This window comes from Gopherus evgoodei, chromosome 4 (genome assembly GCF_007399415.2).
Source record: "Gopherus evgoodei ecotype Sinaloan lineage chromosome 4, rGopEvg1_v1.p, whole genome shotgun sequence".
Classification (NCBI taxonomy): Eukaryota; Metazoa; Chordata; order Testudines; family Testudinidae; genus Gopherus; species Gopherus evgoodei.
This window is the reverse complement of record NC_044325.1, coordinates 64,512,864-64,534,415: the sequence shown is the minus strand read 5'-3', so window position 1 is coordinate 64,534,415 and position 21,552 is coordinate 64,512,864. Positions and strand designations below refer to the sequence as shown.

The following is a 21,552-nucleotide window of genomic DNA, read 5'->3' as shown; positions in this document are numbered from 1 at the left end:
GATATAGTCCACTCCGAAAGGGAGAAATGGTTCCACTTTTCCATGTAAGCCACTCTGGTGGAGGGTTTTCTGCCCTTCAAGAGAACCTGCTGTACCTGACTAGAGAACGTTTGTTCCTCTAAAAGCAGCAAAGAATCCTGTGGCACCTTATAGACTAACAGATGTTTTGGAGCATGAGCTTTCGTAGGTGAACATGCACTTTGTCAGATGCAAGTGGGTATTCACCTACGAAAGCTCATGCTCCAAAACATCTGTTAGTCTATAAGGTGCCACAGGATTCTTTGCTGTTTTTACAGATCCAGACTAACACAGCTACCCCTCTGATACTTTGTTCCTCTAGGTTCAGCCATGCAGCAGCCAAGCCGTGAGGTGGAAAGAGGTGAAGTTCGTGTGCAAGAGCTGACCGTGATCCTGTGAGACTCTCTCTGGGCGGCTATAAAGTGGCCACAGGGTCAGGTCCATGAGCATGCTGAACCAATGCTGGTATGGCCATGACCCACGCCTTGTCCCTCCTGATCTTCAAGAGAACCTTGCTCATGAGTAGAAATCGGCAGGAAGGCGTACATCACGTCTGTGGATCATGACAGGAGAAAGACATTGGAAAATGAGCATCTGCCTAGGCCTTGCAGAGAGCAGAACTGATGACATTTTCTGTTCTGTCTGGTGGTGAACAGGTCCACTCGGGGAGCTCCCCACTTCTGGAAGAGCATCCTGACAACTTCCGAGTGAAGGGTGAGAGAAGAAAGGCCTGCTGAGGTGATCCGCCAATGTGTTCAGGATGCCAGGGAGGTGCGAGGCTTCCAGGTGGATTGCATACTGAATGCAGAAGTCCTATAGACATAGGTCTTCTTTGCACAGAGCCGACAAACCAGCTCCCCGCTGCCTGTTGACATAGAACATGGAGGCTGTGTTGTTCGTCAACGCTTGCACCACCTGACCAGACAGCTGGGGAAGGAAGACTCCACAAGGTAGGCAAATGGCTTTGAGTTCTCTGACATTTAATTTTAACACAAGCTCCTCCCGAGACCATAATCCCTGCATCCGCAAAGAGATGCACTTCCCAACCGAGGTCAGACGCGTATGAAATCAGGGAGACCGTGGGTCATGGGCTTACGAATGGCACACCTTCAACTACCAGAGTTGGATCAGACCAATGCTGCAGGGAGGTAAATACCTGTGGGGTGGGATCGTGACAATCTTGTCCAGGTGATATCTGTCCAGGGAGTAGACTGATGCCAGCCACATCTGGAGGGGACGCAGCCTGAGTCTCACATGACAGACAACATACATGCATGCTGCCATGTGCCCCAGTAGTCTGAGCCAGACCCAGGCAGTGGCAAGCGGATGGGCTATGATACTGGCAATCAGATCTGCCATTGCCCTGAACCTGGTCTCCAGCAGGAATGCTCTGGCTCGGATAGAGTCGAGTACCACTCCGACAAATTCTATCCTTTGAATCGGAATTAATGTTTATTTTTGTTCGTTTATCAACAGGCCTAAAGCTTGGCAAGTGGCCCCCAACTTCTTGACACTGCGCTGGACCTGGAGTGGTCCTTGATGAGCCAGTTGTCAAGGTATCCAGATCTACCCATACTTCAACATCTGAGGTAGGTCGCTACCACCAACATGCACTTCGTGAATACCCTTAATGCCTTTGCTAGGCCAAAGGGGAGCACTGCAAATTGGTAGTATGAAACGTAGGAACTGTCTGTGTCCCTGAAATATTGATATGTGAGTAGGCATCCTTCCGGTTGAGGGTGATGTACCAGGATCCAGGGAAAGAATGATGAAGACCAGGGAGCCCATGCGGAACTTCAACTTCTTGAGATACTTATCGAGGCCCCGCAGGTTGAGGATGGGGTATAGACAATCTTTGGGATCAAAAAATAGCAGAAATAAAAAAAAATTTCCCATAAGTGCAGAGGAACTTCCTCTACTGCTCCCATCCGCAGAAGGCCTTGCACCTCGTGAGCGAGTAGATGCTTGTGAGAAGAGTCCTTGAAAAGAGACAGGGAGGGAGGAAGGGAATAGAAATAAACTCAAGGGTATACCCCCCTGCAACTGTGCTGAGGACCCACTGATCTGATGTTATAGAGGCCCAGGCAGGGAGGAAGGGAGACAGGCGATTGGGAAAAAACAGGGATGCTGGATCCAGGACACAGGCTGGAAGTTCACCCTTGAACACACCCTCAAAATGCCTGCTTATTACCCAATTAGGTGAGGCTAGAGCTTGAGTGAGCTGAGGAGGCCAGCTGATGGCCTTGCCAGGCCTTGTAGCCCCTGCCCTTTTTAAGGAATGGCTCTAAACAGGAAAGGCCCCTGAACTTGTGGGGCTGTTGCGGCTTGAACCACTTCGTTGTGGGCACCTAAGTGTACAGGCCCAGTGAGTGCAAGGGCCATGCAACTTGCTGTCTGTTCTGCAAACAATGCCAAGCCATCAAAGGGAAGGTAATGGATGGATTGCTGAACTTCTGCTGACAAACCCGACGACTACAACCAGGATGCCCACCTCACTGAAATGGCCGAAGTCATAGACCGGGATGTGGAGTCTGCTGCATCCGAGGCTGCTTGCCTGCCCTGACTACCATTCTGCCCTCCTCCAGAATAGAACTTGACCACAGACTGCCAAATGTTATAATCATAGTGGCCAAGTAGGGCCTGATGGTTGGCCACTCTTAGCTGAAGACTGGCCATAGAACAAATCTTTCTACTGAAAAGATCGAGCTTCATCATCTCCTTATTCTTAGGGGTCGATCCCCGTTGGCCTTGTCTATTGTGCTCATTGGCTTCTGACACCACCAGCAAGCTTGGAGCAAGGCGTTTGTACAGGTATTCAAACCCTTTAGTGGGGATATAGTATCTTCTGCTCCACCCACTTAGAGATGGGGGGCAGGGAGGAGGGGGTGTGCCAAAGGGCTTTTATCAGTTTCACAACTCCCTCACAAACTGGTAATGCCACCTTTGAGGGGGCTGCTGCACTCAGCACATCGAACAGGGAGTCCCAGGGCTCCACCCGCTGCTTGGCTTCCAGCCCGAAGTTTGAAGCCACCTTCTTCAAAAGCTCTTGGTGGGCTTTTGTGTCATCCTGGGGGACTGTGTGAGAGGGCCCCGCTATCGCCTTGTCGGGCAGAGGAGGCAGGTATAGGTGGGCCAGGTAACTCTACTGCCTCTGCCGGAGGAGCCTTGGTTGCAGCTGGCTGTCCCTGTGAAGCTTTCTCTGACTCCGCTTCCGAGTCAGGGGGCGGGCAGGAGACTGTGGCTCACTGTCTTTCCGATGACCCTGAGACCAACTGATGCCCCAGTGATGGTTGCAGAAATGCCCAGGGATTCCACAGATGCCAGGGGGTTGGCAATTGGCCTGGGGGCCATGCAGCCCCTGGGGGACCAGAAGGAAATGCCGGTGGTCCTGGTGGGTGGCCTTGGCCTCCGGGCAGGTCTTCCTCAATGCTTTCAGAGCCTGAAGAGGAGAGACTTGTCTGGGGGACTGGGACAGGACTGATGTCACCTGTCTACCCTGTTCCTGTTGGCTCTCTCTGCGGATCTCCACTGAGATGATGTCTCGGTGCCACGATTCCGGTGACTGGCGGCTGCGTTCAGCGACAGTACCCCGATGACTGAAGCCTCACGCTGTGAGAGCGGTGCTGCTCCATGGACCAGGAGTGGTAATGGGAGCGAGAGGATTGATATCTTGGAGACCATCAACATGCCCATGAAGATCAGTAACAGTGAACTGGAGACTGGTAACAGGACTCGGGGGACCAGTGTACCAACCCTCCGGAACGGTACCGTGAGCCTGGAGACCTATTCAAACGCTCTAAGCGCCGGAGTTCTGGGGATTGATGATGCGCCTCCAAGGGTCTGTGCCAGACAGCTGGTGATTGATGCCGGGATCCCAGTGAACACTGCCTAGAGATTGGAGAACAACACTGGGAACTCTGGTAGGTAAGCTGACCCGCATCTGGGGGCTGGTGGCACTGTTCAGGTAAGCGCTGCTGCACTGACAAAGACCACTGTAAGGGTCCCAGGGTGGGTTTTCCCCTGGAATGGTGCACCTTAGTAGCAGGCATGGGCGGCACCAGAAGGGATAATATATTCTTAGCAGCCTCTGGCATGGACAGCACCACCAGGTGCTGAGTGCCTCTGCTGCTTTCTGGGGTGGTGGGCAGATTTCAAAGAGGGCTCAAACAGCTCTGTAGGTGCTGGAGCCTAGCCACCATCCATAGAGAAAAAACTGCCCCTCATAGGTCTTCGCTGTCCTCTGGCTCTCTCCTTCCATTTACGGGATACAGGATAATGCCCTTTCCTGGCCTTTCTTTGCTTTTCAACTGGTACCAGGGATGGGGATTGGTGCCAGTCTCAGGTCGGTGCTGGTAGCACGCTCCACACCGAGGCTGCAGTGCTTGGAGCGGAGTCTGATCTAGTCGGCTCCGATGCCAGTGCGAAGGCTGACTCCATAAAGAACACTCAATGACAAATGTCCTGCTTCTTTTTCATTCGTGGTCTGAAGCTCTTACAGATGTGACACTTGTCACTCACATGGGTTTCCCCCAAGCACTTCAGACATCTTTTATGGGGATCACTGACTGGCATAGGTTTCTTGCAGCAATCACAAGGCCCCGTCCCTGGGCTAAGTCCCATCCAGGACTAACCAACTATTAGTAACTCTAACACTAGGAAACTGTAAAACTATAAAAGTTTTTAACAACTATATACAAAAAGTTCATAACTAGGCACTGTTGAGAGAAGTAAGCAAGCCGAGGCAAGGAGATGTTCCAGCACTGTCACTGGTGGTACGAAGGAACTGAGGGAGGGAGGAGACAACGGTGCTCCTTATACCGGCACATACGTGCACCACTCCAGAGGGTGCCAGAGCTAGTCTCCTATGGATACCACTGAAGGAAAAATTCCTGACACCAGTGCATGTGGCAAACACACATACCTACAATGGAATGGACATGAGCAATCACTCAAAGAACTTGATTTATGGGGGGACATATGTTGTTCTAGAGGTGTCTCAGAACTGACTTGTTTTGTGTGGTGGTGGTGGTAGGAGGGCAGCATTAATAGGCAGCAGAGCTCAGTCAGCAGGAATCCAGCATCTATAGGCTCAACAGGAGGGTGTGTTTTTCGTCCTGGTGAACAGGTATTAGACAGGGCTTGGAAAAAGTTGCCTGTTAATTTGAAAAGATGGTTACTCACCTTTGTAACTGTTGTTCTTCGAGATGTGTTGCTCACATCCATTCCAGTTAGGTGTGCGCGCCGCGCGTGCACGTTCGCCGGAAACTTTTTACCCTAGCAACTCCAGTGGGCGGGCAGGTCGCCCCCTGGAGTGGCGCCGCCATGGCGCCCAATATATATCCCTGCCGGCCCGCCCGCTCCTCAGTTCCTTCTTGCCGGCTACTCCGACAGTGGGGAAGGAGGGCGGGTGTGGAATGGATGTGAGCAACACATCTGGAAGAACAACAGTTACAAAGGTGAGTAACCGTCTTTTCTTCTTCGAGTGATTGCTCACATCCATTCCAGTTAGGTGAATCCCAAGCCATACCTAGGCGGTGGGGTCGGAGTGAGAAGTCGCGGCATGGAGCACTGCAGTTCCGAAGGCCGCATCCTCTCTTGACTGCTGGACCAGGGCGTAGTGGGAAGCAAAGGTGTGGACCGATGACCAGGTCGCTGCCCGACAGATTTCCTGGATGGGCACACGGGCGAGGAAAGCCAGCGACGACGCCTGCGCCCTGGTAGAATGCGCAGTCACACGGCCCGTAGGGACACGGGCCAAGTCATAACAGGTCCTGATGCAGGACGTTACCCAAGAGGATAACCTCTGGGAGGAGATAGGAAGCCCTTTCATACGGTCCGCTACCGCCACGAAAAGCTGGGGGGATTTGCGGAAGTGTTTGGTCCTCTCCACGTAGAACGCGAGAGCCCTACGGACATCAAGCGAGTGGAGCTGCTGCTCCCTGCCTGAGGAGTGAGGTTTTGGGAAAAAAACCGGGAGGAATATCTCTTGGTTGACGTGGAAGGCTGAGACCACCTTGGGTAGTAAGGCAGGGTGTGGTCTCAGTTGCACCTTGTCTTTGTGGAAGACCGTATATGGGGGGTCTACCACAAGAGCTCGGAGTTCCGACACCCGTCTAGCTGAGGTGATAGCTACTAGAAAGGCAGTCTTCCAAGAGAGGTAAAGCAGGGAGCAAGTAGCTAACGGCTCAAAGGGGGGCCCCATGAGCCGGGACAACACCAGGTTAAGATCCCAGGTTGGAGCAGGGGGACGGACGTTAGGGAATAAACGTTCCAGCCCCTTAAGGAATCTCGACACCGTTGGGTGAGAAAAAACGTAGCGACCATCCGCACCCGGGTGAAAGGTGGAGAGAGCTGCTAGGTGGACTCGCAACGACGATATGGCCAGACCTTGCCCTTTGAGGGACCAAACGTAGTCTAAGATGTCGGTCACCGAAACTTCCATAGGGCGGAGATTTCTCTCTACGCACCAACAGGAGAAGCGCTTCCATTTTGCCGAATATGTGGCTCTTGTGGACGGTTTCCTGCTGCTCAAGAGCACCTCCCTCACCGGCGTGGAGCAGCGCAGCTCAGAACCAGTCAGCCACGCAGGAGCCACGCCACCAGGTGCAGCGACTGCAGGTCTGGGTGACAGAGGGTCCCGTGTTCCTGGGTGATCAGGTCCGGATGAAGGGGCAGGGGAACTGGGTCGGCTACGGCCAGGTCCAGCAGCATGGTGTACCAGTGCTGCCTGGGCCATGCCGGGGCCACCATGATCACGTGAGCCCTGTCCCTGCGCACCTTCAGCAGGACCCTGTGGACCAGAGGGAACGGGGGAAACGCATAATACAGGTGGGTCGACCACTGGATGAGGAAGGCATCCGCTATCGACCCCGGCTCCCTGCCCTGAAAGGAGCAGAACGCTTGGCACTTCCTGTTCCCCTTGGACGCAAAGAGGTCCACCCGGGGATAACCCCACCTCCAGAAAATGGAGAGAGCGACGTCCGGGCGGAGGGACCACTCGTGTGACAGGAAGGATCTGCTCAATCGATCCGCCAGCGTGTTCCGTACTCCGGGGAGGAAGGAAGCCCTGAGGTGAATGGAGTGGGCTACGCAAAAGTCCCAGAGTCGTATCGCCTCGTGGCACAGGGAGGAGGACCTGGTGCCGCCCTGCTTGTTGATATAGTACATGGTCGTCGTGTTGTCCGTGAACACGGCGACACAACGACCCTGAAGCTGATGACAGAACGCTTGACAAGCAAGGCGGACCGCTCTCAACTCCCGCATGTTGATGTGTAGCCCCACCTCCTCCTGGGACCACAGGCTCTGCGTCCGCAGGGTCCCTAGGTGGGCCCCCCAGCCTAGATCTGAGGCATCCGTTGTTAGGGATACCGAGGGCTGAGGGGGGTGGAAAGGGAGACCCGCACATAACACGGACTGGTCCAGCCACCAGCCGAGAGAGTCTAAGACCTTCTGGGGGATTGTGACTAACATGTCTAACGGCTGCCTTGACGGCCTGTAATGATTGATAAGCCACAGCTGGAGGGGCCTCATGCGGAGCCGAGCGTAATCGGTCACAAAGGTGCAAGCCGCCATGTGGCCTAACAGGGTTAGACATGTCTGCACTGACGTCAATGGGGCTGACCGCAAATGTTGAACGATCGCCGACATGGTCTGGAATCGTTGCAGTGGCAGCAAGGCCCTGCCCACAGTGGCGTCCAGGACGGCCCCGATAAATTCCACCTTCTGTGTGGGCATCAGGGTGGACTTGTCTGTGTTTACCAAGAGGCCCAGACTTGCGAACATGCCGGTGATCACGCGGACATGGCTGTTGACTTGTTGTTCCGACGTGCCCCGAATCAACCAATCGTACAGATAAGGAAACACGTGGACACGATTGCGCCGAAGATGCGCCACAACAACTGCCATGCATTTTGTAAACACCCTCGGGGCCGTGGACAGGCCAAATGGGAGGACTGCAAATTGATAATGAAGAGCCCCCACAACGAAGCGGAGGAAACGTCTGTGGCGTGGCCAAATGGCAATGTGAAAATACGCGTCCTGCATGTCGAGGGCGGCGTACCAGTCTCCCGGATCCAGGGATGGGATAATGGTCCCCAGGGATACCATGCGGAACTTCAACTTCACCAGGTATTTGTTGAGCTCTCGCAGGTCGAGGATAGGCCTGAGGCCTCCCTTGGCCTTGGGGATCAGAAAGTAGCGGGAATAAAACCCCTTGCCTTTCTCGTTTTCCGGAACCGCCTCTATAGCTCCTTTGCTGAGGAGCGTCTGCACCTCCTGCCGAAGGAATTGCTCGTGAGAGGGGTCCCTGAAGAGGGACGAGGAAGGGGGGCGGGAAGGAGGAAATGAAAAACTGCAGGCGGTATCCCGTCTGCACCGTGCTTAAGACCCAGCGGTCCGATGTTATTTGGGACCACGCCGGGAAGAAAAACGAAAGGTGGTTGGAAAACGGGGGGGGGAAGGATCCATTAGGGAAACTGTTACTGCGCCCTCGGGCGCACCTTCAAAATGAAGGCTTAGGTCCAGGCGGGGGCTTAGAGGAGCCTTGGTTCTGCCCTCCTTGGTTCCCCGAATGCCTGCGCCTTCCATTCCTGCCGCGGCGCCTGTTAAGGTCCTGCCGCTGGCGGAACTGGGAAAACGGCCTGCGCTGTTGTTGTTGCTGTGGCCGGAAGGGTCTACGCTGCGTCACGGGAGTGTGCATCCCGAGGACCGCATGATGACTCGGTTATCTTTCAGACTCTTGAGTCTGGGGTCTGTCTTGTCGGAGAACAAGCCCTGGCCTTCGAAAGGAAGGTCCTGTATAGTATGCTGGAGTTCCGGCGGAAGGCCGGAAACCTGCAGCCAGGAGATGCGACGCATCGTAACTCCTGACGCGAGGGTACGGGCAGCCGAGTGTGCAGCGTCCAAGGAGGCTTGCAAGGCCGTGCGTGCGACCTTCTTGCCTTCATCCGAGATGGCCGCCCACTCTTGGCGAGCGTCTTGTGGCAGCAGCTCCTTAAATTTGTCTGCTGCCACCCAGGAATTGAAGGCGTATCTGCTCAGCAGGGCTTGCTGGTTGGAGACCCTGAGCTGCAGCGCCCCAGCCGAGTACACCTTACGGCCGAGGAGGTCCATCCGCCTGGCTTCTCTGGATTTGGGGGCTGGAGCCTCCTGGCCATGACGCTCTCTATCATTCACGGATTGAACCACCAGGGAACCCGGTGTCGGGTGCACATGGAGGTACTCATAGCCTTTAGAAGGGGCCATGTACTTCCTCTCGACGCCCTTGGCAGTAGGAGGAATGGAGGCCGGAGACTGCCAGATGGTGTTGGCGTTGGCCTGGATGGTTCGTATGAAGGGCAGGGCGACCCTGGTGGGAGCGTCAGATGAGAGGATGGTGACAATTGGATCCTCTATCTCCGAGACCTCCTCGGCTTGCAGACTCAGATTTTGAGCTAATCGCCTGAGGAGGTCTTGGTGCACCCTGAGATCCAGCTGGGGGGGGCTGTTGGAGGAGGTACCAGCCACCGCTTCATCCGGGGAGGAGGATGAGGAGACCCCAGGCAAGAGAGTGTCTAACTGTGGGTCTTCCTCAGCCCTCGCCTCTGCCTCAGGAGCCAAAGAGGAGTCTTGTTGCTTGGACCCTTCCTCCCCATCCGGGGAGGGAGGGGGGCGAGACAACGAGGCTTCAGGAGCCCTACGCTCCGCAGTCGCCGGCCTAGCAGGGAGCTGTTGGGGGCCCTGGGCCTGATGGTATGCCCAGGGTGTCCAGAATCCCCATTGTTGCGGGCCTTGGTCCTGCTGCGGCGGATCCCTGAATAGCGCCGCCTGCCGGTCGGTGCCCAGCGCATACCCGCTGTCCGTTTGCGAGGATACGGACGGCTGTCTAGAGGGCCATGGTGGGGCCGACCCTGGATGGTAAGGGTCTGCGCGGGTCGGCACGGAGGATCGTCTCGGTGCCGGGGACCGGTGCCGGGAGTCATATCGGTGCCGGGATCCGGATCGGTACCGGGCGCCGCTTCGGTGCCGGGACCTGCCACCAGCTCGGTGCCGGGAGGTCGACCGGGACCGGGACCTGCCACCAGCTCGGTGCCGGGAGGTCGACCGGGACCTGCCACCAGCTCGGTGCCGGGAGGTCGACCGGTGCGGCGAATAGCGTCGGGACCTGCTCCTGGAATCGCGGTGCCGGTCTCGGCGACTGGAACCTGACCGCGATCGTCTTGATGTCGACCGGTGCCGCGAGTGCGACCGGTACCGCTGAGGGGAGCGGTGCCGGGACTGCGAGCGGCGGCGGGACCTGGAGCGACCATGACGTCGGGACCTGGATCGCGAACGAGAGTCTCGAGGTGGTGCCGACATCATGGGCTTGCCTCTGGACACGACCCACACCGGAGGTACCGGGGGTGGCAGCCGAGTGGGCTCAGTCAGGACTATGAGGTCCCGAGCCGAGGCGAAGGTCTCCGGTGTGGATGGGACCACTATCTCAACCCCAGATCTCGTGGGGGAGCTCGGCGGCACCGGACTCGACGGACCCGCCGGGCCCGGAGTCGACGGTGCCGGCGGCGCTGCGGCCGATGTCGAGGCCGGGCGCTCTAGCCGGGTCTGCCTGGCCGGAGTAGCGGACTTCGACGGCCTTGGCTCTGTCTCCCGTGCCGGAGAAGGTCGGTGCCGGGGAGTCTTCTCTGTGCCGGTGCGATCCGGTGCCGGCGCCGAGATCACGGCCTGCGAAGCCGTCGGGTCAAGTGCCGCCTCCATAAGGAGAGTTCGGAGTCTTTGATCCCTCTCCTTTGTCCTTGGCTTAAAAGCCTTACAGATGCGGCACTTGTCGGATCTGTGCGATTCCCCATGGCACTTCAGGCACGCTTCGTGGGGATCGCTGGTAGGCATGGGCTTCTTGCAGGCCGCACACTGCTTGAAGCCCGGCGAAACAGGCATGAGCCTGGCGCCGGGAAGGGCTAAGCCCCCGGCGAAGAACTATTTAACAACTACTTAACTTAACTACTACTTAACAAACTAATTAACAACTACAATAGTACTAGAGATAAACGATAGATAAACGATAGATAACTAGGAGAGCTAGGGACGTGGAGGACAGCTATGCCGCGCTCCACAGTTCCAACGACCGACACGGCGGTAAGAAGGAACTGAGGAGCGGGCGGGCCGGCAGGGATATATATTGGGCGCCATGGCGGCGCCACTCCAGGGGGCGACCTGCCGGCCCACTGGAGTTGCTAGGGTAAAAAGTTTCCGGCGAACGTGCACGCGCGGCACGCACACCTAACTGGAATGGATGTGAGCAATCACTCGAAGAAGAACTTGATATTCCGACACCTAGAATGCAGTTTGTCTAAACACTTGAGAAACTAGAATTCCTCTAGCAGCAAACAGAAAGAACCAGTCCAGCTGTTAAAAGCCCAGATTGTCTTAACAAAAGTCTCTCTGCTAGAGAACATACTTTGAATGGTTTAACTTCAGAGCACAAGTGATCATTTTTAAGTCTACATCCCCATGTAGAGTGTGATATCAGATATGTGATATGACAGAGGTGCTTTGTTGCTGCACGTAATGTAAGAATGCCCTCTTTCATAAGCTCAGTGCTTTTGTCTCCCTCATGGAAATAGCACAAAGTCACAGTACCTTTGTGTGGCTGATATCCAAGTGGCCTTGACAAACTTGCTTTCAGATCAAATGTTGGCTTCTTGGTACTTGTGGGTTCTGCAGTCTGAGCTGCAAACTTGAATGGTGTAACAGCTAAAAAGAAAACCAGGGTACCATGTTTAGAGAGAGGGCACAAGAATTTCCACTCCTAAAAGCAAACAGTTGGGAAACTACACAAGGAGAGCACTACAACAGCCCAATTCTATAAGCCAGTCAAACCAAAGTACCATAGGGTCTTACAAACTACCAAGGATCCACACACTATACAATGTATTCCACTGAAAACACATTTAACACCCTGAATAACAGGGAAGAGGTTGAACAATATGGGGCAATAGCATACGAAGGGCAGATGTGGAAGGTCTCACTCTTTTGGTTTGGTTTTAAGTAGATAGCCCTGGTGTGTATCAGATCTGCTAAGCCATATATCTAGTTCAGCGTTTCTCAACTGCCCTGTGGTCTCCCAGTGGTCTACGGAGAGCACGCTGATCACATGATGCTTATTTCCAGTTGTCACCTTAAATCACAACGAAAAATACATTAAGTACTATTGCTATTTTTTCATGTAAGCAATTACTGTAGGTTATGTAAGGAGGAGCAAATCATGAGGAGCATGGAAGGTGGTCCACAAAACTATGACTAGAAAGGGAAGTGTCTGTGACACAGACTAGCACGTGGTCCACACTGGAAGACACTGAGGGTACAGGATGGCTGTTAACAGTTCTACTTGCACACCACTGAGCAAACTCTTAGTACCAAGCAAAAGTTGTGAGTCACATGTATAATGCAATTTACATGGTCATGTAACTTGCTACAGAACCAGGGATTATTTTTAAAATGCTATATAATTTACTCCAGAATCTAAGTCTTTATTTAAAAACATTAATTCCCTAGCAGTTCAAGAGTCTCTATGTCTTAATCTCACATTTCAACAGAAAAAACAGATATGCCAATGAGTACAATATCCATTTGTTGGTTAAGTGCCTGCATACCATTCTTAGGTCCTTGACACATACGTCCTATGTGGCACATAGGATGTGAGGTGTCACTAGTGAGGAGTTCAGTCTTTTCTTAAGATGTTTAAGAAAACAAGACTACCTGGGGTACCTTATTCCTTATATGTAGGCCAGCTACTATCCCAAACAAACTTTTATCAACACTTCCAAGAAATGTTGACTTTAACCCTAATCCCGAACTACTGAAAACAAAGTAAACCACTCAAGCTGTTCTAATACTGACTTCTTGCTCAGGATTGATTTATTTTAGCTATCTAATTTATTTCCACCTCAGGACATGACCTTCACATGCTGTCCCAATGCTTGGTTCCCTGCTCTCAACTTCAATACTCTGTAGGATATGAACTGTTAGTTTTATTATCAGAAGTGGGACTTCTATACAATTGTATGTGTATATTTTAAGACTAGTAAGTCATGCATCACACCATACATGGTTTTCCACTTCTCCTGAGCAAGTATGATAGCTCGTTCCTTATTCCATTGCATGGTTATTTGGTGGTCCAGGGAGCTTTTCTACAAGGACACTTAAATCTTTTCTGGAGTACTCTAATACCAAGTCTGCAATGGTGCTTTTATGTTTCCTTGAGGCACTTTTATCTGCTAATACAGGGGTGAGCAAACTTTTTGGGCCGAGAGTCACATCTGGATGGGGAAATTGTATGCAGGGCCAGGGCAGGGGGTCGGGGTGCAGGGGTGTGTGGGTGCGGTGGTGTGTGGATGCGGTGTGCAGAAAGGGGCTCAGGGCAAGGATTTGGGGCAGAGGAGGGATGCAGGGTGTTACAGGGGGCTCAGAGCAGGGAGTTGGGGTGCAGGAGGGGTGCAGGGTGTACGAGGGGGCTCAGGGCAGGGAGTTGGGGGGCAGGAGGGATTCGGGCTCCAGGGTGGCAGTGGTGCGCACCAGGGCCAGAGCAGGCTCCCTGCCTGCCTGCCCTGTTCCTGTCCCCATGCCATTTCAGGAAGTGCTGCAGCTCCTGGGGTGGTGGGGTGTGCAGAGGGCTTCATGTGTGCTGCCCTTGCTGCACCTCCAGGTACCTCCCCCGAAGCTCCCATTGGCCACGGTTCCCTGTTTCCGGCCAATGGGAGCTGCGTAGGGCGATGTCTAGAGGCAAGAGCAACGCAGAGAGCCCTCTGCCCACCCCCCTCACCCCGCCCAAGGGCTGCATGGGTGTGCTGCCACCACTTCTGGAGAGTGGTGCGGGGCCCACTGTGCCACAGGGGCAGTCCTGCGGGCCACACACAATAAGAACAGCTAGACTGGAGATAATTTCCTCGCCTTTTATCTTATCCAAAGATTTTTAGCACCTACCCTTTTCAGGTCAAAGGACTGAAAGAAAATATAGATTTAAAAACAAGATATCGCAGTCCCCTAAAGAATCACTCTAGTCTTGGGAAATAATATATTCCCCCTTGCCCTTTGCTAAAGCATTAAAGCTTGTTTCCAAATATTATGTACATTTTATAGCATCAGTTTCTCAGAAGATTACCATTAGGGTTGGTCTTTGATGCAGTCAGCTCATGGTTTGTTCCATTTCCATTAGTGCTCTTTCTAATTGTGGGTTTGCCACTTTTATGACTATCAGGTGTGCAAATCTCCAAGAATGGTGACTTTCTAGATGGAGTCTTGGTAAGGGAGCGCTTGTGTTCATTATCTTTTGTAGCTTCTGAGAATCTGAAAGGAAGTAGTTATTAGTCGGAATAAAGATCTGAACCTTCCTGCATTAACAGATGCTCATTAAAAACATTTCAACCAATGTAAGTCTCTTATCTATTGGAGAAAACATGAAGTGCTGTAATACATAATCCTATGGCACATTCTTTGTCATGAACATGGAACAAGAATTTCAATCTGCATCAAGTGCTATCAACAACTAGTGCAACAATCACACAATGTTTTTATTGCAATTTAATTTTCAAGTTCAATTTTTAAATTTCATGATTTAGTTCACTGTGTTGTTCATATAGTATACCAAATACTTGACTGATGTTTTTGATGAGTCCTTTTTACCTGACATTCATTTTGGTTGTTGACAGAATGGAGGGATTGAATGAAGATTTCTGAGATAAAATACTCCGATTTGCGGTGCCTACAGAGATGCGTGGGGAGCGCCGCAAGTTGCCTGGAGTACAGCTGGCAGAGAACCTTCCTCTTTGGGGATGTGGGCTGAATAAAAACACTCTGCCACCGGAGCGTTTCTAGAAACACAGAATTGGGCATTTAGCACATTCTACGAGAGTTTAGCATTCGGATAGGCATAACATAAGAACGGCCGTACCAGGTCAGACCAAAGGTCCATCCCTTTACAGAAACCATGTTGACTATTGCTCAACAGTTTATGTTTTTCTATGTGTCTGACAATTTTATTCTTAACTATTGTTTCAACTAATTTGCCTGCTGCCTGGATTGTGCTGGAGCTACAGAACATAATACATTTAATCGTAAGTGCACAGATCAATCTGCTTTAAAAGAATAATATTTCAAAAAAGAGAAGAAGCTCTCCCTCGTAACTAGACAGACAAGATTATCGGGGGCACGGGGGGGGGGAAGGAGGGGAACTCACCTTAGAATTGCTGTGCGGAGTTCCTTTCTCACATGCTTTTGGGTGGTTAGTTTTTTTAGCCAACATCTGCAAAAATAAAATGTATAGAGTCTTAAATACTCATCCACAAACTTCGTATCTATCAGCAAGATAAGAAACGTAACATTCAGAATAAGTTTCAATGTTCTTGTTTTGACCATATTCATTGGTGTACATTGCTGTAAATCTTGGCATGTGCACACATTTGTCACATCTGAAAATGCCATTATTTTGGAATTCTCACACATTTAAGTTTAGAATACAGAATTTGAGAGAGATCAAGGGCCATGAAGAACCATTTACATGCGACGTCTTTTGAAGGTGAGTCGAATGCCTTTCCATAAAAGGTATATAAAAAGCACTTAAGTTTTCCACCTTGGATGGGCATTAACAGATCAAGACCACCATTTAAATCCCACTTTTTAAGATGCTCAAGTTCCATGGCAACCCAGACACAATTAAGAAGGTAGACAAAAAAGCCAAACAACCCCACCAATGTAATTAGTAGTCTACTTTTTTTTTTTTTTTTTTTTTTTTAGGAACTACTTATAAAGTATTTATGCTACCACAATAGAGTCAGAGAAAGGTTAGTTCTGTGGCAGGCAGAAACAGGCCTGGAGGTACAGCAAAAGTACTCAGGATAGACTTATATCCTCACAGTCTGTGGGATGTTAGGATCGTTGAAATTGCATGGGCCCCCTACCAGTCAACTACTCCTCAAAAATGGTTCTTTAGCCACATGCATAAATGTATGACTCATACTGAGGGACTGTGAGGAGATAATGCAATAAAGAACCCTCTCTAGATTTTAGAAGAATGTAGGGATGAGAGATATGATCCTCTATTGATTCCTACCTTGACCTCATTGATAGAATTGCTGAAGTTTTCAATCAGTTTATTTTTTCTCTCAATGTAGGCATCAATAGACTCCATTTTCTCGAAGTGAGCCTCATGCAGCTTCTTGAAATCTTCAAAATTCCAAAAATATGAAAGAGAAATTGTCAAGATTGCTCATTTATAGGCAAGTTTAAATGATCAGAGGATGGAGCAAACCTGAAATAATTGTCACTAGGGGATAGGAGACAAAAGAAAAAAAAAAACAAAACCTAAGTGCACTATTTTTCCTGACTGTATCCTGTGAGTCTAAGTAAGTGGTTCTCAAACTGCGGCCAGTTTGCGGCCCAACCAGCACACAGGTGTGGCCCATGTGACAGCCTCAGAGCCATACAGGCTGTGTATAGATATATATATTTTAGTGTAGATGTGGTCTACATAACAGAGCGCCTCATATGTGGCCAACAATGGTAAATAGGTTAAGAACCATTGGTCTAAGTGATTAAAAACACATGGAAGTGGTCGCCTATCTCTGCCTTGACTAATCCTAAACAAATGGCAAGTCATTATTTATTCAGTTACTGGGCATCCATTTTAGAGCAGATCATTAGTTCAAAGAAAAAATGATAGTAACTTAATTTAGCATTCCTGTCTGATGTTAAAAAAACCCTTACATATATAAATGTTTTTCACCTAGAGGGTTTCAAAGCACTTGACAAACTGATTTTAAAACTAAGCACATTTATCTACTACCAACACACAACTAGCTCTTTGGAGAAACACAGGCAGATATACACCACATTGGAACACTTCAGAGCCTTGACAATTGCTTTATAAAAGAGCAAGATGTTTTCCCCAAGCAAGCCCTATGAGATTTCGAGCCCCACATTAAAAAAAAAAGAATGAGATTGGATTCATTTACGCAGTAACAGGCAAGTGTCCTTTCATACATGGACAATAAGCCTGTTTTCAGAGATAGTAAATAGCTTACTTGGCGTAATGGGTTTCACTCCTGTTCTTCCGGTTTTAGACAGACGGTTTACATATCGAGGGATCTTCCCAGCTGGAGGATGCGCTGGGAGAGTGTCATCTGGTACTATCAAATCAAACAAGTCTGTTAAAACTACTGGAAGGTTAGCTTAATGCTACTAAAACTCAAGTTATCCTTTTGCTTCATGAAACTCTGGAAGCTTGTATGCCAAAGAAGTATTCACTCCCTTAAATTGGGCTCTAGTACGAGAAGTAAAAACAAAATTGTGGAGTTCCATGTTTATAGTGTCTCAGAGGCTTCCATATCAAAAGTGTACCCAAGTAATAGGATGACTTTGCCAACTGCAAGCTCAATATGGTATCGGAAAGTCAAGGCAGGTTATTTCCTTCTCATGCATCTCCATCAGTAAAGGTTCTGCAGGCCAAATTCTGTTCTGGGTGGCAACCAATTGCCTGGACAAAGTGTAATTGGATTGGCCCTGTATGAGTAGTACTCCATTAGAATGAGTAGTATTTTGTTGATTATGCATAAAGAAGGAACAGAACCCAACTCACTTTCTCCTAGCGGTGTTAGCTCTGCAGCACTAATACAAGTAATAATAAAAGCTTCCATGACTATTGTAAGCAGAGATACCAGAATGCACATCTGGAAGCTTATCTGTTTCAACAGAGGGTGACATTTTTACTTAGAGACTTGAGAGCAGAACCACACAGTGACTAAAGATATAGCCAATAAGTCTTTAATCTTTTCCTAATTTTTATGGTTTGAATTCAGCTTCTTTTGTATCATGTTTACACCGATATTTGTTGAGTTCAGTTAGTCTTCTTTCTTCATTTTAATACAATTCACAAACAGCTGTATTTTTTAAAAAGACGTTCAATTAGAGTATGATAGCATTTGTAAACTGAAAGCGAGTGCTCAGTTATTTCTTATTTGAGGTCCGTGCTGAAGTCAATATAGAAAAGCCCCATGATATTGGGGAAAAAACGCAAACCACCACAATGGGACCAAAGGATGGGAATATTAGTGATTTCTTTTAACCCATGTGTGTAAGTTTCTCTGTAAGCTTGTAACAGAACACTTGTGTCACTAGAAGGAACCATTGCTTAGACAGAAGGCAGCAAGTGTAAACTCAAACAAGAACTATGATCATGATGTAAGAGAGGGATACTACAGCTGTTTCTCAATCTGAAAGCTCAAATTGTTGGGTCAAACAGATGGCTCTTATATTGTGTGTTGCTTGAAAAACTCAACTGGGTGTGTTGAATGGTATATCTAACTTGCAGCAAAACATTAAAGTTGGCTTCCCATAACAGTTTTCTTGCATACTCTACTGAACAGCAGTTATGCCCATGCTGCAAATCAGGGACTGTACATACCTATTGTGCCATCTTGCTGGAGCAGAGCACGGGATTGTATATGGCTTAGTGCTTGGGTTCTCAACCTTTTTCTTTCTGAGCCCCTCCCCCCAGCATGCTATAAAAATTCCATGGCCCACCTGTGCCACAACTGTTTTTCTCCATATCCAGTAGATTGAAAGCCAGGGCTGGCATTAGAGGGTAGCAAGCAGGACAATGGCTCAGGGCCTGACATCATAGGCGGCTTCGTAAAGCTAAGCTGCTCAGGCTTTGGCTTCAACTCTGGACGATGGGGCTCAGGCTTTCTGTCCTGGGGCCCAGCGAGTTTATCGCTGGTCCTGCTCTGTGGTTTATTTTGGCAGATCTCCTGAAACCTGCTCATGACCACGGCCACACACACAAGTGAGGAAGACACCAGTTCTGATTTTCAGCATCACATCAAACACAGCAGGCAGGTAATGATGAAGTTTCACTTGCCTGGACATGTTTTTTTGCTGTCTAAGTTGCCCAACAATAAATTTTTTTCTAGCCTGAGTATAAATTTATACTAACTACACATCTGGGAAAGTTGAGTCATCTGCAAGCAGAGGCCAATGAAGTACAACACATGAAGTACTCTTCCCCACCTCTTTCCTCAGGAAGAGAGTGCCACATTTATGATAATCCAAGAGGCACTAAATTTAAAGGTGACCTGCAAAGGAAAAGAGTTGAGATTGTGCACCCTATCTTCATCTTCTTCTTCTAAACAATATATAAAGCAGGCCTGAAAGGTTTTTTTTTTTTTTAAATATTCAGCTTGCTTTTCACATAAGAAATTCAGGTCTTGTCTACCCTAACCCTACCAGCTATGGTAACTGGATTTAAATAGTTAACAAAAAAAGTTTTGAACAGCCTGACCCAAAATCCTTTCCATTCTCAACTGCTCACCTTTCACTCGCTTTAAGCTCGTGAAGGTTATTTTACTAGTTCTCCAAGAAGTAATGTTTGGGAAATGGACCTTTGCTAAAGATTTGATACACTGGTTTATTTAAGTAAGGGCATGTTCGGATCCCTAAGAAGTTCTTCACCAAAACTATGGAAGACCAGACTTGACATTCCCAAGGAAAAAACCCAAGCAGAATCCCCACCCTCTCCCAACTTTCAAGCCTTCTTTAAAATTCATAAAGAAAACAAGTGCACAAGTCCAATTTTAAAAGTTTCTTCACATATCACCTTTAAGTGAAAGGTGTTTCTCAAACAAATGATCTGTCATGGGCCAACGAGGTGGCCTATTAGACCACCAGGACATTCCACTATATTTTTACAGACTTAGTATATAAATCAAAATTCCTGTTTGAAGTACTGTAAGTAACCAAACTAAGAACTACTTGCAGTTTCCCCTTACTTTCAGCTCCATTTCGTTTAGCAGAAACGATCTTCTCCCTTTGCTGGCTCTGCATGGGATGCATCGCTGGGTTCACAGGAGCTTTGTTCTTAGCTACAGGTTCCTCATTTTGGCGTCTTTTCAGTCTCTTGCTGTGTCCATCCTGGGGTACTTTTTCTGTCATATCTGAATAATTCTGGAGTTCAAAGATGTTTCGGTTAGGTCTTTTTTTCCAGTGATGTTCTGCCTGTTCTTTAGGACAAGTTCTACACTAGAAAAGGTTTGCTGGTATAGCTATACCATCAAACCATAGTAGTATAGACACAATTTATACCAGCAAATAAGTGATTTTTCTGATGGCTTATATTTGGCAAGCAAAATAAGCCGACTGTCAGTCACTTTGTTGCCACTATACCTACATGTACACCAGGGGTTTTGCTGGTATGTGTGTTGCAATCTCTTACCCCTTATAAACAAAACAACACCCCCCCACTGACATTGCTATTGTCACAGTTCTGGGTTTAACTGCACACCTGCCCCCTTTGTGGTTTCCTCAATAGCATCTGTCAAGGTTCCTCCCCGACTCTGAACTTTAGGGTACAGATGTGGGGACCTGCATGGACACTTTAAGCTTAATTGCTAGCTTAGATCTGGTAACACTGCCACCATCCAAAAATTTCAGTGTCTGGAACATGTCCTGACCCCCAAAACCTTCCTCTCCCTGGGCAGCCTTGAGAGGCTTTTTCACCAAGTTCCTCGTGAACACCGATTCAACCCCTTGGATCTTAACACAAGGAGAATTTAACCATTCCCTCTTCCTTTCCCCCACCAATTCCTGGTGCATCCAGATCTAATCCCCTTGGATCTTAAAACAAGGAAAAAATCAATCAGGTTCTTAAAAAGAAAGCTTTTAATTAAAGAAAGAAAGGTAAAAATCATCTATGTAAAATCAGGATGGAAAATACTTTACAGGGTAATCAGATTCATATAGCCCAGAGGAACCCTCTCTAGCCTTAGGTTCAAAGTTACAGCAAACAGAGGTAAAATCCTCTCAGCGAAAAGGAACATTTACAAGTTGAGAAAACAAAAATAAGACTAACACGCCTTGCTTGGCTGTTACTTACAAGTTTGAAACATGAGAGACATTCAGAAAAATGTGGAGGGCCTGGATTGACCTCCAGTCCCTCTTAGTCCCAAGAGCAAACAACCCCCAAAACAAAGAGCACAAACAAAAGACTTGCCCCCACCAAAATTTGAAAGTATCTTGTCCCCTTATTGCTCCTCTGGTCAGGTGTCAGCCAGCTTTACTGAGCTTCTTAACCCTTTACAGGTAAAAGAGGCATTAACCTGTAACTATCTGTTTATGACAGCATCCCCTTAGGTGTCAGGCTGGGAACCTCCATGTTCTTCTCCCTCCAGATCAGAGTTTTAGGGATGCAGTCCCCTTGCAATTCACTGTGCTTGTCCCAGCAGCTCTGACTTTAGTTTAACACTTGCAGTTCTGCTCTCTCAGGAACAATGAGAGTCAGTGACCAACCAGCTTTCGCAAAGTACAGTACGTTTATTTAAGTCAAAAACATTACAGAGGAAAAAAAAAAAATCTATCTATCTATATGCATACTAAGCTTACGCAGATATGACCGATCATCTACATGAGATCCTGGTAGGTCCATAAGTTTGTTAGTTCTCTGTTCCAGAGTGACTCTCTCCATGAGTCAGATCAGGCTGACTCTACATATTTTTGGCCTTTGTCTCTCAGCCT

The 21,552-nt window shown here is 49.1% G+C and overlaps 1 protein-coding gene across 1 annotated transcript in view; it reads right to left on the bottom strand.

Annotated features, from left to right (window-relative positions):
• Positions 1–21,552, bottom strand: part of NUSAP1 (nucleolar and spindle associated protein 1) — a 91,709-nt gene that overhangs the window by 5,849 nt on the left and 64,308 nt on the right. The window contains exons 4-10 of the mRNA XM_030559512.1: positions 19,812–19,986; positions 17,070–17,174; positions 16,100–16,212; positions 15,227–15,292; positions 14,674–14,861; positions 14,153–14,337; positions 11,632–11,745 (exon numbers count right to left, since the gene is read on the bottom strand). Of these exons, the coding sequence (XP_030415372.1) occupies positions 11,632–11,745; positions 14,153–14,337; positions 14,674–14,861; positions 15,227–15,292; positions 16,100–16,212; positions 17,070–17,174; positions 19,812–19,986 (946 nt within the window). The remainder of the gene's footprint in view (positions 1–11,631; positions 11,746–14,152; positions 14,338–14,673; positions 14,862–15,226; positions 15,293–16,099; positions 16,213–17,069; positions 17,175–19,811; positions 19,987–21,552) is intronic.